This window comes from Alternaria alternata, assembly GCF_001642055.1.
Source record: "Alternaria alternata strain SRC1lrK2f unplaced genomic scaffold CC77scaffold_34, whole genome shotgun sequence".
Taxonomy (NCBI): Eukaryota; Fungi; Ascomycota; class Dothideomycetes; order Pleosporales; family Pleosporaceae; genus Alternaria; species Alternaria alternata.
In genome coordinates, this window is record NW_017306223.1 from 33,888 (window position 1) to 46,364 (window position 12,477).

Here is a 12,477-nt window from a genome sequence, read left to right on the forward strand (position 1 = left end):
CCTATGCGTAGCTGCGCAGAACACGCTTGTAATTGAATGGGCTTCAAATAAACAAGAGCCAAACGGATCACTAAATGGTTAGTGAAGTATTAAATACTAGAAGCGTGGAGAGCCACCACAGGACAGGTTGCTCGGGTACGCAGCTTGCTCACATCGTTCATGTGTCCACCAGTAGCCGTGAGCTTGTTTATCGTTCTTGCGGCTTGTACGACATTCATTGCTGAATGAGGACTAGGTTTCAAGGCAGACTTGCTCGAATGCGGAAGCTCCATAACCGCCATGTTGGACTGATGGTCGCCTTACCCAGCTAATCGGTTTCAGCTCATCGCCAAGGCAGCAGTTCAGATTTATCTACCTAAGAATATCATGTTGACCATGATGCTCAAGTTTGCAAGCTCGCCAATATTGAGCTTCCATCAGACACAATCAATATGAGGTTTCATGCTCCCATAATCGCAAGTGTAGCGAGCATCGTTGCGGTTTCAGACAGCTTCGTTCTTCCTCCCCCAACGGGCTTGTTCAGCGTCGGCTCTAAAGCCCACGTCCTGCCAAAGATCACTTTCGACGACCCTGTTGCACCTAACGGCACTGGAACCTCCATTCTACTCAACATCTTTTATCCGACCAAACAAAAGGCTTCACCATCAAAGTACATCTGGAGTGGACTTTCTAGTCTTTATGATACATATTTCGGACTTCCCAATGGTTCATTTCGCAACGTCACCGCCCGTACAGCCTACGAAGCCGAGCCACTCCTTTTGAAAGAATGGAAAGGATTGAACCTACCGACACTCATCTTCAGCCCGCCCTTCGCTGGACCGCCATCTCAGGTGTTCCATGCCCTTATCTCCGATCTAGTGTCCCATGGATACTCAGTAGTGACCATGGATCATCCATACGAGCAACCGTACCTCCAGCTACCCGACGGCACCGGCATTCCAGGCTTGCCATTCGATTATGATACAAACACAGAAGAAGGAGTCCAGCTCCTACAGCGCGTGCATGAATACCGCCTCACGGATGCAGACGCAGTCCTCGAAGCCATGCCCGCTCTCTCGAAACATCTATCGATACCCCTCAACCTTACACACTTCTCTTTCTTCGGTCACTCGCTCGGTGGCTCTGCAGCACTCAGTCAGATCTTACACCAACGTAATCACACATCCAAACGCAAGCATCGAATCCTCGGCGCTCTGAACATGGACGGAAGTCTCTGGGGCCCGGCTGCTGCAAACGACTCTTCTGCAGACCTACGCATACCCAGCTTGATCTTGAGTTCGGCATACGACAAAGGTAATCCACAGTTTGCAGACTTCGATGCGCAGCAATCGACCTGGGCCAAAGAGATAAACGTTGGAGGGAAGTCTAATCACACTGACTTCTCCGATCTCATTGTATTCAAGCAGGGACTCGGAATCTCAGGTGGTAAGGGAGCAGTCAGTGCGGACAGAATGATCAAGATTACGCGAACACTTGTAGAAAGCTTCCAAGGTTGTCTATTGGGGAAAGGTGAAGGTATTCTAAGTGGCACAAACGAGATAAGAGCTGCCTGGCCGGAACTGGACTGGCTGTACAACAAGACAGGCTCAGGATCCGCTTGATGAGAGTCAAACGAGTCTTAGACCATTCATGTTATCAGTTCCTAGAATCTAACTATCCCCCTACTATCTCTCGTTATCCTTTTCTCCTCTTCGTTTGTATATTATGAGAGATTTAGACGTCGCAGCCTCGTCTACTATGATGTATACGAGGTCTTGGCGGTACTACTGGCCAGTCTGGAAGCTCATACATCTTAGAAAGCTTGGGTCCTGTCGATTTCCAATCCCGATACGCTGTAGGCTGTTCGTATGATTCCGGTCGCTGATCCGTCAGCTGTTGAGCAGAGGTCGTTGGCCGGATTGGATACCTTCTGTATAGCCTCTGGGATCTCGAAGTTCTCCTGCAGCGTGGAGATGAACAGTACACTTCTGCCGAGGTTCATCGACATACCGTATCTCACGGCTTGTTGATTCGAGGGAGAGACCAGTTCCACGTTCGACAACAGTTGGGGTAGATGTAGATGTTGGCACTGTCGCACTGGTTCGTGAAAAGACAACAGGACCGTGACCCATGTTCAAGGATAGCTTAGACATGGGCATCGAAAAAACACCTGGTGGAGTCGTTATTGAAGACTCTGGAGGTACAAGAGTACTAGTAGCGGTCTTCGAGGGCCCTGGCGAAAAGGAAGTTATGGCAATACCGCCAGCTACGGCGAACGGCATCAATTGCATGGTTGTTGTTGTGAGAGCCGCTGGTGAGATGGTTGTCTTTATTATTGCTTCTATCGCATTGAAGCAACTTGCATGTCGTGACGAGGATAGGGAACAGAATTGCTCAACGATTCCCGCTTCTGATAAAAGGTTCAATGGTTGAGAATAGATGACCCATCACTACTCGAAGATGAACCACGGATAGGAAATCTTGCTCATTTGTGTGCAAAGCGTAAGCATCATATCCATGTAACCTCGCTACCAAATTCGGTATCACTCAAGCCAAGGCTGGAATGAGGGTCTCCACGACAATGTGGAATGTGTCTTTGGGTCTGCTGAAGATTTGTTCTATTGGGAAACGATCTGATTGAAAGATTTTGGCTTGTTTCGATGGAACCTACTTGCGATAGGGTCTCATACATACGCGGCGCAACCTTGCAAATGTCAGTAAATGAACGATACGCCATCAACATCGCTCATATTTTGAAGGCTAACCATCTTCTTTGCCTCGTTTGGACACAGGATCGGATTGCTTACTGAGCATCTTCACCATCCACAACATCTCCAAGTCCATGGAAGAACATGTAATATGTTTCCACTACAAATTTTCCCAGAGGAAAGATGGACGTTGAAATGAGGATGGACCGTATGGAAAATATGATAGGACCGTTTCCGACTGCGAACTCGAGGCAGCAAAGGTGGTAAGCGGTTGCAAGGCTGTAGACGGCAAAGACGATGGTGATGACGCAGACTGCGTATGCAGAGAAGTAGTAAATGAGCGCGTGGCAGGTGTCTCTGCGTGTGGAAAGCATTGTTGTGGACAGAGTCGCGGGAGCCGAAAGGCGAGAATTTCCGTTTCGTGCAAAAAAAGGGATGTAAAATTTCACAAGGTTACTAACTGACGCAAGGAAGTGTTATAGATTCTGTAACTGCAACTTTCTGTCTTTGATGCAGAAGACTTTGCGTAGGTAGTGTGAGATTTGTGGTCGACTTGACTGGCTCCTCCCTAGTCACTATGGATACGAGGAAATTGATCCTTGGTAGACGTGACTGAAAGTAGCTGTCAAGGACTTCCATGGTCTCAGTGCACAGGGTGAGCCAACTCATGACGCTCTGAAGGTTGGCAAGGGTCGATCAGATATCAGAAGGGATAGAATGATATAATTCGTGCTTGACGCGAAGTTGTTGAAGATCTGTAATCACTTGGCGCGTTATTGTAGCTGCCAGACGATCCACTGTTCGAGGAAGTCGTATCTGAGCGCACCAGCGTCCAGAACGATGAGCAAGCCGCTCCTTCCCTACATCTCCAATTCCAACTTCTCCTTCGTCGTCGTCTCTTCTTTCAACGCTTTTTCCTCTATCTCTGCTGTCGTTACCTCCGAGCCCTGTTTCCCTTCCTCTGTTATACCTCCCAAGCCCGCCTTCTCCTTCTCGTCCCTCTTGCACATATTGCCCTTCTCGATATCGGCAACTCCGCCATTCTCCACCATCTCTCTTGCTATCTTCTCATTCTTCCTCGCTACTCCCCAAGCCCACCAACACAACAGACATGCATTGACGACTGCAGCGGCGTCAAACATTGTATGCTTGCCTTCGATCCATTTCGAGATGAAAACGGATGTTTGCAGTACCGCAGCGACCACTAGCAACCAAAAACCGATACGGCCTTTTTTGAGGTGCTTGTCTACGGATTCGTTCGACATCCTATGTAATAGTAGACTTTGGCAAAGACAACAAAATGTGATGATCATGAGGTTGTGTAATTGTAGAGTAAATGGTGGTTGCATTTAGATGGGAATGCAAAACACGAAGGCAGACAACGACAAAGAGTGGAGTAAATGTAGGTATCAGTTATTATGTATAGTAGTGGGTGGCCTTATGGGTTGTCATGGCCGTCACATCCGAGTGTGGGACTAGTCACTAGTGTGTGGCGAGCATCCCGGATCGTGATCCGAGATGTGCATTCATCTCTCAACTAAGTCGGACCCATCTTCCGGGAATACAGTCACGCTTGAATAGTCTGGTTGCCACATCACGGCCGCGTCACTAGCCAGCCTCTCCAGATGGTGCTTCACCACACCTTCTTATCCGTCCCTTGTCGGCCATCTACTCATCGAGCATCGTATACGAGATTTCCAATACCAAGCACATGCAGACGTTCACAACAAACAAGCTCCAGATGATGACCCCCCATGATCCATTCTCAAACCATTGTTGTACAGTATGAGGATGTTTCCAGCTCATAATTGTGAGGAAGCTAGCGATGAATATGGTTATGGCGGCGGAGACATGGGCGCATACGACTATGCAATATGATACTTTCTTGATCACGCTCTGGAACTTGGACTTTTGGTGGCTGCATTCACAGGCGCTCGTGCCAAGTTCGGGATCGTATATCATTGTGTGGTGTCTTTGAGGGTTGTATAGGTACATGAACGTGCCAGATTCGATGGCGGACGTCATTTTTTGGTGTTTGGAATCCTCGATGGATGGGCAGACGAACGCGCCGATTGCGGGACTGGGTGACATGGGATAGTGTGCTTGAGTGTGTGGTGTATGTAAGGCTGTAGTGTGGTATGATCGTAACCGAAGCCGTGTGCGAGTGTGCAAGAATTGCAGTATTGGAAAATACCTCAGTTTTATATCTTTGGAATATTCTGTCCCTCGCGATTGTACCGTGGTTGACTTTCTTGGCTCCAGCCAATCTTGTACCTGATACATGGTATGCTATCGTATGGGTATCACGATGACCCAAATTACCGTCGATGCCTGCACCCTGATCTTTTCCCAAGTAAATCCAGTCGTACAAATCCACGACGACGGTTTGCAGCGTCCTGTTGTCGAGATTGGTGCCTTTACGTCATCCAACCATATTCATGCTTGGTTTCCGACTTATGAAAATCGTCTAATTCGTGACTTCCAACTCCGGCTCTTTCTGCTCGCCGTTCACATTCGAGGGGAGTTGTGGGTCATCAGGCCATGCACCTTCGATCTCCTGCGCGGCAGCTGCAACACCTTGTTGTGGGACATCGTTGGGCTTTGGATCATGTTGAGCTAGAGGATCGCCCTCAAACCCATTTGGATTTTCTTCTGCCATTTCGCGGAACAAACCTTCGATCTCTTCTGCATCGTCGAATTCGTCTTTTGGATCGTTGGGGTTTCTGTATTTTGTCCTGAGGGTCTCTGACATATCAAAGACCTCTCCTGACGCAAGCTCAGTGGTCCACTTGTCCATGCCCTGGTTGGCCAGTGCATCTGCTGCGATATTGCCTTCGTCTACCGCGTGGGCCTTCACCCAGGTAATGAGAGTCTGAGCTTTACACTTCTCACGTTCCCGTATCCTTGCCAAAATGGGTTGGATGATATCCTTGTTCACCACCTCTTTGTTCTTGCTGTTCCTCCAGCCATTCCTCTCCCAGCCTGCAACCCAGCTTGTAAGGCAATTTTTGGAATATTCTGAATCGCTGATGATGTGAAGGTCGCGATCGATGGGAACGTGGTCAATTGCTCGGGCCATTGCGACTAGTTCGGCTCGGTTGTTGGTCTGGACATCGCCCTTGAGAGGTTCTTGGACGTTCCTGTGTTCAACGTCAGCAAATGCTCCAGGCTGTAGCACATGCTGTTTGCCATGATACTGACCTCGGATCTCTTGGGCCGAAGTAGACACCACAACCGGCTTTCGCACCTGCATTGCCATTGCCCCGCGAACCACCATCTGTGTATACAACAACGGGGCCTTTGAAATCCCCTGTCGGCTGTCTCTTCCTTTTCCCAAGTTCGTCGTCTGTCTTGACTCTGATGTTGCCTGTTTTGTCGTCGAGCTTGAGGCTCGGGTCGAAACCATCTACTGCGTTGAGCGGGAGGGGGCCGAGGCCAGGCTCGAACTTGATGTCTTGGTTGTCCAAGAGGGGTGCTGGCGATGCATCCTCCTTCTTTTGGCGCTTGGGTGCACTCTCCGATACCTCCGTGCTCCTGTCCAGATGATCTGTCGCCGATGGGGACCTGGATGCAGAGAGATCTCCTCGTAGGCTGATGGGTGCGCTGATGCCACGAACAAAAGCCTCGGCCTCTTCTTTTGTCTTGAAGCTTTTGTGTTTGGCACCACTGAAACCGCTGATCTGCGCTTGCGTAGTCGGCCAATCTGTATACACGCCTGGTTTGCGTCCGGCGGCTACTCCATAGAACTTCGGCTTTCCTCCACCTGCCATCTTTCCCTCTTCGGTTATGTACGTGTCAGGATAATCGGTCCACGGCGGAAATGGGCGGCAGAACGTAGTCGATGACCTGGACGAGGGATGGATAAAATGATCGCGGCGGATATTAGAGCACCTAATCGCCTCAGTCAGATTTGGTCTGCGACATGGAAGGTTTGACGTGGTATTGAGGGCCTCTCTAGCGTGACAAACTTACCATAGGTTCGTTCCAGGTGAAGAACATATGCCGCGCCGAGTAAAGATTCGCGAGGCGCTATGTAGCATGCGACAATGACACAGAGGGGATACTGGGAGTGTTACCGACTACAAAGCGTGAATTGCAGTATAGAGCGTTGTTGAAATGGACTTCTCGCTGCATTGTTTGTGGTTGCGGCGACAGCTTCGGAGGTGCTTGGACCCTGCAGCAAGCAACCTGTCGAGCCTCATCTTGAGAAAAAGCTAACGCGTTTGATCAAGCCCGACAGCATCGTGGATCATACGGAATTGATAGAGCACATAGGTTTTGATTTTAGGTTATGCCATGAACCACACACATCATGGCCATGAAAACGCGTATGTCCTGAGCCGTTGGACGCGCCGTGGTTGAACCTCGGAAGCTCTAACCCCACTACGTCACGCATCAAGCAATTGATCGGAGCGACTTCACCACTAAACACGTTCATCTGCACTCTCGATAAACACGACAAAATAATCATGTTCGAAGTAGGACTCTGACGATGCGTGTCTACAAATGTCGCCGCTCACAATATCCAGGGCCGTCACGCGTCAGACAATTACCGCCTTCACCTGCATCGCGCGCGATCAGTCGTGTTGACAAGTGCAGAGCTGGTTGAGATTCGCGCAGCACAGCGAACATTTGAGGGCGCATACGTCCGTACAGCAATCGGCCAGTTTTCTTTTGCGCTCGTAGTACTCAAGATCTTCACCGCCGAATTCTATTCGATCGGTGCACTGTTCGCAGTCTACGGCGCTGGCATTCTGTTTATTAGTCTGTTCCGGCGACAGCAAGGTCAGTTGACAGTCATGGTGCAGATGTATGACGACGACGCAGGTGTGGCTGCTGACAACAGATAGGTAACAAACAGTTCTTCTCAGAAGTCGGTGAGGATGGGTTGCACAGGAAGAAGTTCCGAACATCCGGCAATGTGGTCACTGTGTTGACGGCATTAAGCGTCTCAGCATACATCTGTCTGTTGGTACTGACGCTCAAACTGGCGACATGAGCATCTCATCACTGACGTCTTTGGATCGTGATGAACGGTCACGTTATCTCGACGAGTGCTTTCAGCACAGATGACGACGTTACCTTGGTACCGTCCCAGACATACGGCAGGTGACCAAAGGGTCTCCACAATGCGGAGGTTTCATCTGGAAAGAAGTCTGGAAACTACTTCTGGAAATCTGGGGAAATACATTGTCGTGTATGTATATGAGTGCCAAGGACTTTTACCTATACAAGAAACAGTGGAGTGTGTAGCTGCACGCTGACGTTGCGCGATCCACCCAGGAACTGGTCAACATGGCACGGAATCACCATGAGAGGAATGGAACGTTGTGCAACGACCGAGACTGTCACCTCGCTCAGAGCTACTTTGGAATTTGTCTAGCCCGTGTCTGCGTGTAAAGGATCAGATCAGGGTAGTTGTGTGCTATCTTGGTCGTCTCGAGGTGCAGCGGGAGGCGTGTGAGAATGATTGGCTTTCGTTTCGGTATCGGACTGTGGGGTTGTCCGCTTCCAGCAAGAAGACGTGCCAAGCGGTTTGTACTCGGACAGCGATGCGCAGACAAGTCGCGCCTTGTCCTCGCACAATCTGACCGTCGAGACTGGAGGATAAAAACTGCTCACCATGCACTGCTCAACGCGTTTGCGCGCGTTTCTGAAAACTCGCCCTCCGCTACCACCGGCGGCCTAGTCAAGCGGCGCACCCGTGGTTCCTAGCCCTCTCAACCAAAGGCCGACTCCGAACAGTCATATCGATCCCTTGATAAGGTCACCGGCCCGACAAGCCTGCACTCTGAAATTCACGCGACAATTCGACAGGAACTCTTCTTCTACACAGCCTTTTCGACCGTCTCCCCAGCGCAACCCAGTCCCACACAGTCTTGCAGCGGCAACAGCAACCTGCATCCAGAGCCTTGGGTCCTATCTTAGTGTGCAGCGGCCAAGCTAGCCTTTGATAAGTATTTCGACATCTTGGCATGACGCCAAACATGGAAGCAGTCCCGACGCCGACTGTGACCGAGCTTGTACATCACAAGCATTCGCATCGCCGCCGATCCTCAGCTTCCTCAAATACCTCGACTCCAAACCGCCGCTTCAGCTCCCACTCCATATACGCCCGATCTGTAATGAGCAAACTCACCCTACCCCTCGACAACGCAAAGCAGCCAAACACCAACAACGACAACGACCTCACTCCCCGCGCCGTATCCGCTGAGCCAAAATTTCCTGCTGTTGCGCCTGCAAAGAACGTGCAGGCTCTCAAGGAGAGCGCCCTCCAAAATGGCCAGCTGAAAGCGGTCCCGAATCCAGTCAACCAACAGCACCACAATGGGAGTTTGGTCACCAAGGATGGCGTGGGCACTGCCTTGAGTGACACCCCACTGCCATCTGTTCCGGGAAGTCCGCGGGAGTATGGAAAACCGCCGTCGCAGAGCGCTTCCTACTTCGCTGACCGTGACAGCGCCCTAACACGCAATAGCTCCACCACGTCGACCCCGCGATTACGGCCTACCACGCTCGATATCCCCGGCCTGACCAAATCCAAGGTCTCCCCCGACGGCAAGATCGCACAGCGAGATGTCGGCTCCAAGCTTGTCATCGTCATGGTTGGACTGCCCGCGCGAGGCAAATCATACATTACAAAGAAGATGGCACGCTATCTGAACTGGCTGCAGCACGATACCAAGATTTTCAATGTGGGAGAGAAGCGGAGAGTAGCTGCGAGTCACAGTGGATTCAGGCTGTCACAAGCAAACCTCGAGCGCGTCTCCTCACACGTCAAGCAGGCCATTGAGGAACATCAAGACTCACTTCCGCAGATCGCTGCGAAAATTCTTATCAATGGCGACCCCGCGCACGATGGGCCCATAGACCCACAGAACATGCCGGACCCACGCCGGGGTAGCACGGCCATTGCGGAGGACGAGGACGGCCCACCATTACCACCACCACGAGTCGAAGTCACATCGCCAGGCCCGAAGGCGCCTTCGCCGAACAATGAGACGGCAACCGAGGAGGAAGAGTCGATGGACCAGTCAGCCGACTTTTTCGACCCACAAAACCAAAGGGCAGCGGCTTTGCGTGAGCAATGCGCTATGGAGACTCTGGACGATTTGCTGGATTACATTCTGAAGGGCAGTGGGTCTGTGGGCATATTCGATGCGACCAACAGTACGCTGGCGCGACGACAGCAGATCATGGAGCGGATACGAGATCGTGCTGGACCAGAACTCAACGTTTTGTTCGTCGAGAGCGTTTGCCGTGATCAGAATCTCCTGGAATCCAACATGCGCCTGAAGCTATCAGGTCCAGATTACGCAGACAAGGACCCAGTCGCAGCCTTGGCAGACTTCAAGAAGCGCGTTGCCATTTACGAGAAGAACTATGTTCCAATCGGCGATTATGAGGAGGACAACAACATGCCCTACGTCAAGATGGTGGATGTTGGCCGAAAGATGATTTCGCATCAAATCAAGGGCTTCCTTGCAGGCCAAGCCGTCTACTACCTCCTCAACTTCAACCTTGCACCGCGTATGATTTGGATAACCAGACACGGCGAATCAGAGGACAATGTTGCCGGAAAGATTGGCGGTGACTCCGACCTTAGCGAGAACGGACAAAAGTACGCAAAGGCCATGACACGCTTCATTGCCGCACAGCGCAAAGACTGGGCCGTTCGACAAGCAGACAAGATGGCCAATACCCACTTCCCCCCAGTGGCAGGCGACCACACCCCTCCAAACCCCTACTACAGCCACGAGCTTGAACAACGCAACTTCTGCGTCTGGACCTCGATGCTCAAGCGCGGTATCCAAACTGGCCAATACTTTTGCGACGAAGAGTTCGAACTTAAACAAATGCGCATGCTGGACGAGCTGAATGCGGGTCTCATGGAGGGTCTCACCTACGAAGAAATCCGCAAAAAATATGCAGACGAATACCTCCAACGGCGCCGTGACAAGCTGGCTTACCGCTACCCCGGCCCCGGTGGTGAAGGCTACCTCGACGTCATCAACCGTATCCGTCCTGTCATCGTAGAGCTAGAGCGCATGACGGATCACTGCCTGCTCATCACACATCGGAGTGTTGCCCGTGTACTGTTGGCGTACTTCCAGGGCCTGAAGCGTGAGGATGTGGCGGATTTGGATTGCCCGCTCGGCATGCTGTACCAGCTTGAGCCTAAGCCATATGGCGTTGAGTTCAAGGCTTGGAGGTACAACAGTCAGACAGATGACTTTGATCATCTGCCGGATTACAAGCTGAGGAGGGGCGCGCCAATGGCAAACAACTAGGAGATGGAAAGATGGGCTTGGGACTGGGATTAGATGGATGATTTGTATTATTATGGTTGGGTTTTAGATGTTGATGATGATGTATGTGTGCGTGGGGTAGGGGGGGTTTACATTACTTTTCGGGATGTTTTGTGTTGGGTGCTGGCTGGGTTTTTTTCTAAACCTCCTCCTATTGCTCCTCCTCCCCTTTCGTAATGGTTTCTTTGATGCCCCTCGTATGGTTTGATGCAACGCTTCATGGCTATGAATCATGGTTGTTGGGCATTTACAGGCGTCTTTCTTCTCTTCTTCTTCTTTTCTCTTTCTCTTTTCATCATTTATCCTGCATGGGCGATGGGGTGGGCGTACGATAGATAGATAGAGGGGTGGTATGACGCAATGATGATTAGACAGGATGTCTTTACTTCACTCAAAAGATGGTGTTTGCGATCCATGTGATAGCAGTGATATGTGCATTAGGAGGTGTCGTCTGATGATGGAGTGGGTGGTGGTGAGGGTATATAAACCCTCTCTTGGATGCTCTCTTCTGTCTTCTCTACGCCGTAACTGTCCATCTTATTCTCCAAAATAACGCACCTCCGCCCAAATGTTGGCCTCGTGATTTTGTTTTCCAAAAGGCTATTGACGCCTTCGGATGTACGAAAAGCCATACAAATATCCTCTTTCCCTCTTTCCAAAACGCTAGCTAATTCAACGTATGGAAAGCTTCCGCCAGCGAGATCCAAACAAAATCCGATACCACATCCACATGGCAGCAACATTTCCTGTCTAAAGATCCTTAAGCCTCCGCACGTGGCTTTCGTGGACCGGCTATTTAAGACTCTCTGGTCTCTATCATAGTGCTCTATACTTCCGCCCAACCGTTACCAAAAACATCAGATGGAGCCAGACATGTGTGTTCCGGCTTTCTTCTTCCAAAAATATCGACGAGACCCAGCATGTGTACGCTCTCCCCCGACTACCTCACAAAATGATATTCGTCAAGTCCATGTGAACGATTGCCATGTCTGGATCCAAAACCTTTTATAAGTGGAAAAACGAGAGGGAAAGCTTTGTCCGGCTCCGATGCTTACAAGAATTACCTGGAAACAATAACATGAGAACTGGAAAGGGGGGACGACGAGGACATAAATACCTTCCTTAACCTCCTGTTTTCCCGCCTCTTACAACATCTTGCTTCCAAATGTTACCAAAATACTACAGACGAGATGACATGTGGGCTGCCGCTCTTCTCGCCCCAAAACACATCCGATATGACGCCATGAGCTTCCGTTGTTCTTCCCCTCTCTACTTCGAACTCAAGTCGAATCAGATTCACGCAGCTGAGCTGCGAATTACGCCCAAAAGAGATATTCTGGCTGTACATGGAACCCCTCCGCTGTGTTGTCCTTTGCACATAAGAAACGTGGCTGTGGTGTCCTCATCGAGATTGGAGATGTTGGGATAAGCATATAAAAGCCTTCCTTCCTGGGTCTTGCTTCGTCTCCTTTATCACTACA

General features: G+C 50.5%; 7 protein-coding genes across 7 annotated transcripts; 3 read left to right on the top strand and 4 right to left on the bottom strand.

The window, feature by feature from the left end:
* Positions 1-375: 375 nt before the first annotated feature.
* CC77DRAFT_1025996 (hypothetical protein) lies at positions 376-1,660 on the top strand. The gene has a single exon (XM_018526172.1). It carries the CDS (start codon positions 432-434, stop codon positions 1,599-1,601), a length of 1,170 nt encoding a protein of 389 aa, XP_018379556.1. The 5' UTR covers positions 376-431; the 3' UTR covers positions 1,602-1,660.
* Positions 1,661-1,868: 208 nt separating this feature from the next.
* CC77DRAFT_1067187 (hypothetical protein) lies at positions 1,869-2,270 on the bottom strand (the record flags this gene model as incomplete). Its single annotated transcript, XM_018528966.1, has 1 exon — positions 1,869-2,270. One exon carries the CDS (start codon positions 2,268-2,270, stop codon positions 1,869-1,871), a length of 402 nt encoding a protein of 133 aa, XP_018379557.1.
* Positions 2,271-3,399: 1,129 nt separating this feature from the next.
* Positions 3,400-4,084, bottom strand: CC77DRAFT_1025997 (hypothetical protein). Its single transcript, XM_018526173.1, has one exon. The coding sequence runs from the start codon at positions 3,827-3,829 to the stop codon at positions 3,548-3,550; it is 282 nt and encodes a 93-aa protein (XP_018379558.1). The 5' UTR covers positions 3,830-4,084; the 3' UTR covers positions 3,400-3,547.
* A 6-nt stretch (positions 4,085-4,090) lies between these two features.
* Positions 4,091-5,062, bottom strand: CC77DRAFT_573342 (hypothetical protein). Its single transcript, XM_018532285.1, has one exon. It carries the CDS (start codon positions 4,968-4,970, stop codon positions 4,356-4,358), a length of 615 nt encoding a protein of 204 aa, XP_018379559.1. The 5' UTR covers positions 4,971-5,062; the 3' UTR covers positions 4,091-4,355.
* Positions 5,063-6,995, bottom strand: CC77DRAFT_573359 (ribonuclease H-like protein). Its single transcript, XM_018532286.1, has 3 exons — positions 6,660-6,995; positions 5,889-6,578; positions 5,063-5,827 (listed from the first exon to the last, which is right to left on the bottom strand). The coding sequence occupies exons 1-3, from the start codon at positions 6,725-6,727 to the stop codon at positions 5,155-5,157; spliced, it is 1,431 nt and encodes a 476-aa protein (XP_018379560.1). The 5' UTR covers positions 6,728-6,995; the 3' UTR covers positions 5,063-5,154.
* A 161-nt stretch (positions 6,996-7,156) lies between these two features.
* CC77DRAFT_1067190 (hypothetical protein) lies at positions 7,157-7,686 on the top strand (the record flags this gene model as incomplete). Its single annotated transcript, XM_018528967.1, has 3 exons — positions 7,157-7,165; positions 7,217-7,472; positions 7,538-7,686. The coding sequence occupies 3 exons, from the start codon at positions 7,157-7,159 to the stop codon at positions 7,684-7,686; spliced, it is 414 nt and encodes a 137-aa protein (XP_018379561.1).
* An 846-nt stretch (positions 7,687-8,532) lies between these two features.
* Positions 8,533-11,010, top strand: CC77DRAFT_573338 (bifunctional 6-phosphofructo-2-kinase/fructose-2,6-bisphosphate 2-phosphatase). Its single transcript, XM_018532284.1, has one exon. The coding sequence runs from the start codon at positions 8,663-8,665 to the stop codon at positions 10,976-10,978; it is 2,316 nt and encodes a 771-aa protein (XP_018379562.1). The 5' UTR covers positions 8,533-8,662; the 3' UTR covers positions 10,979-11,010.
* The last annotated feature ends 1,467 nt before the right edge of the window (positions 11,011-12,477 follow it).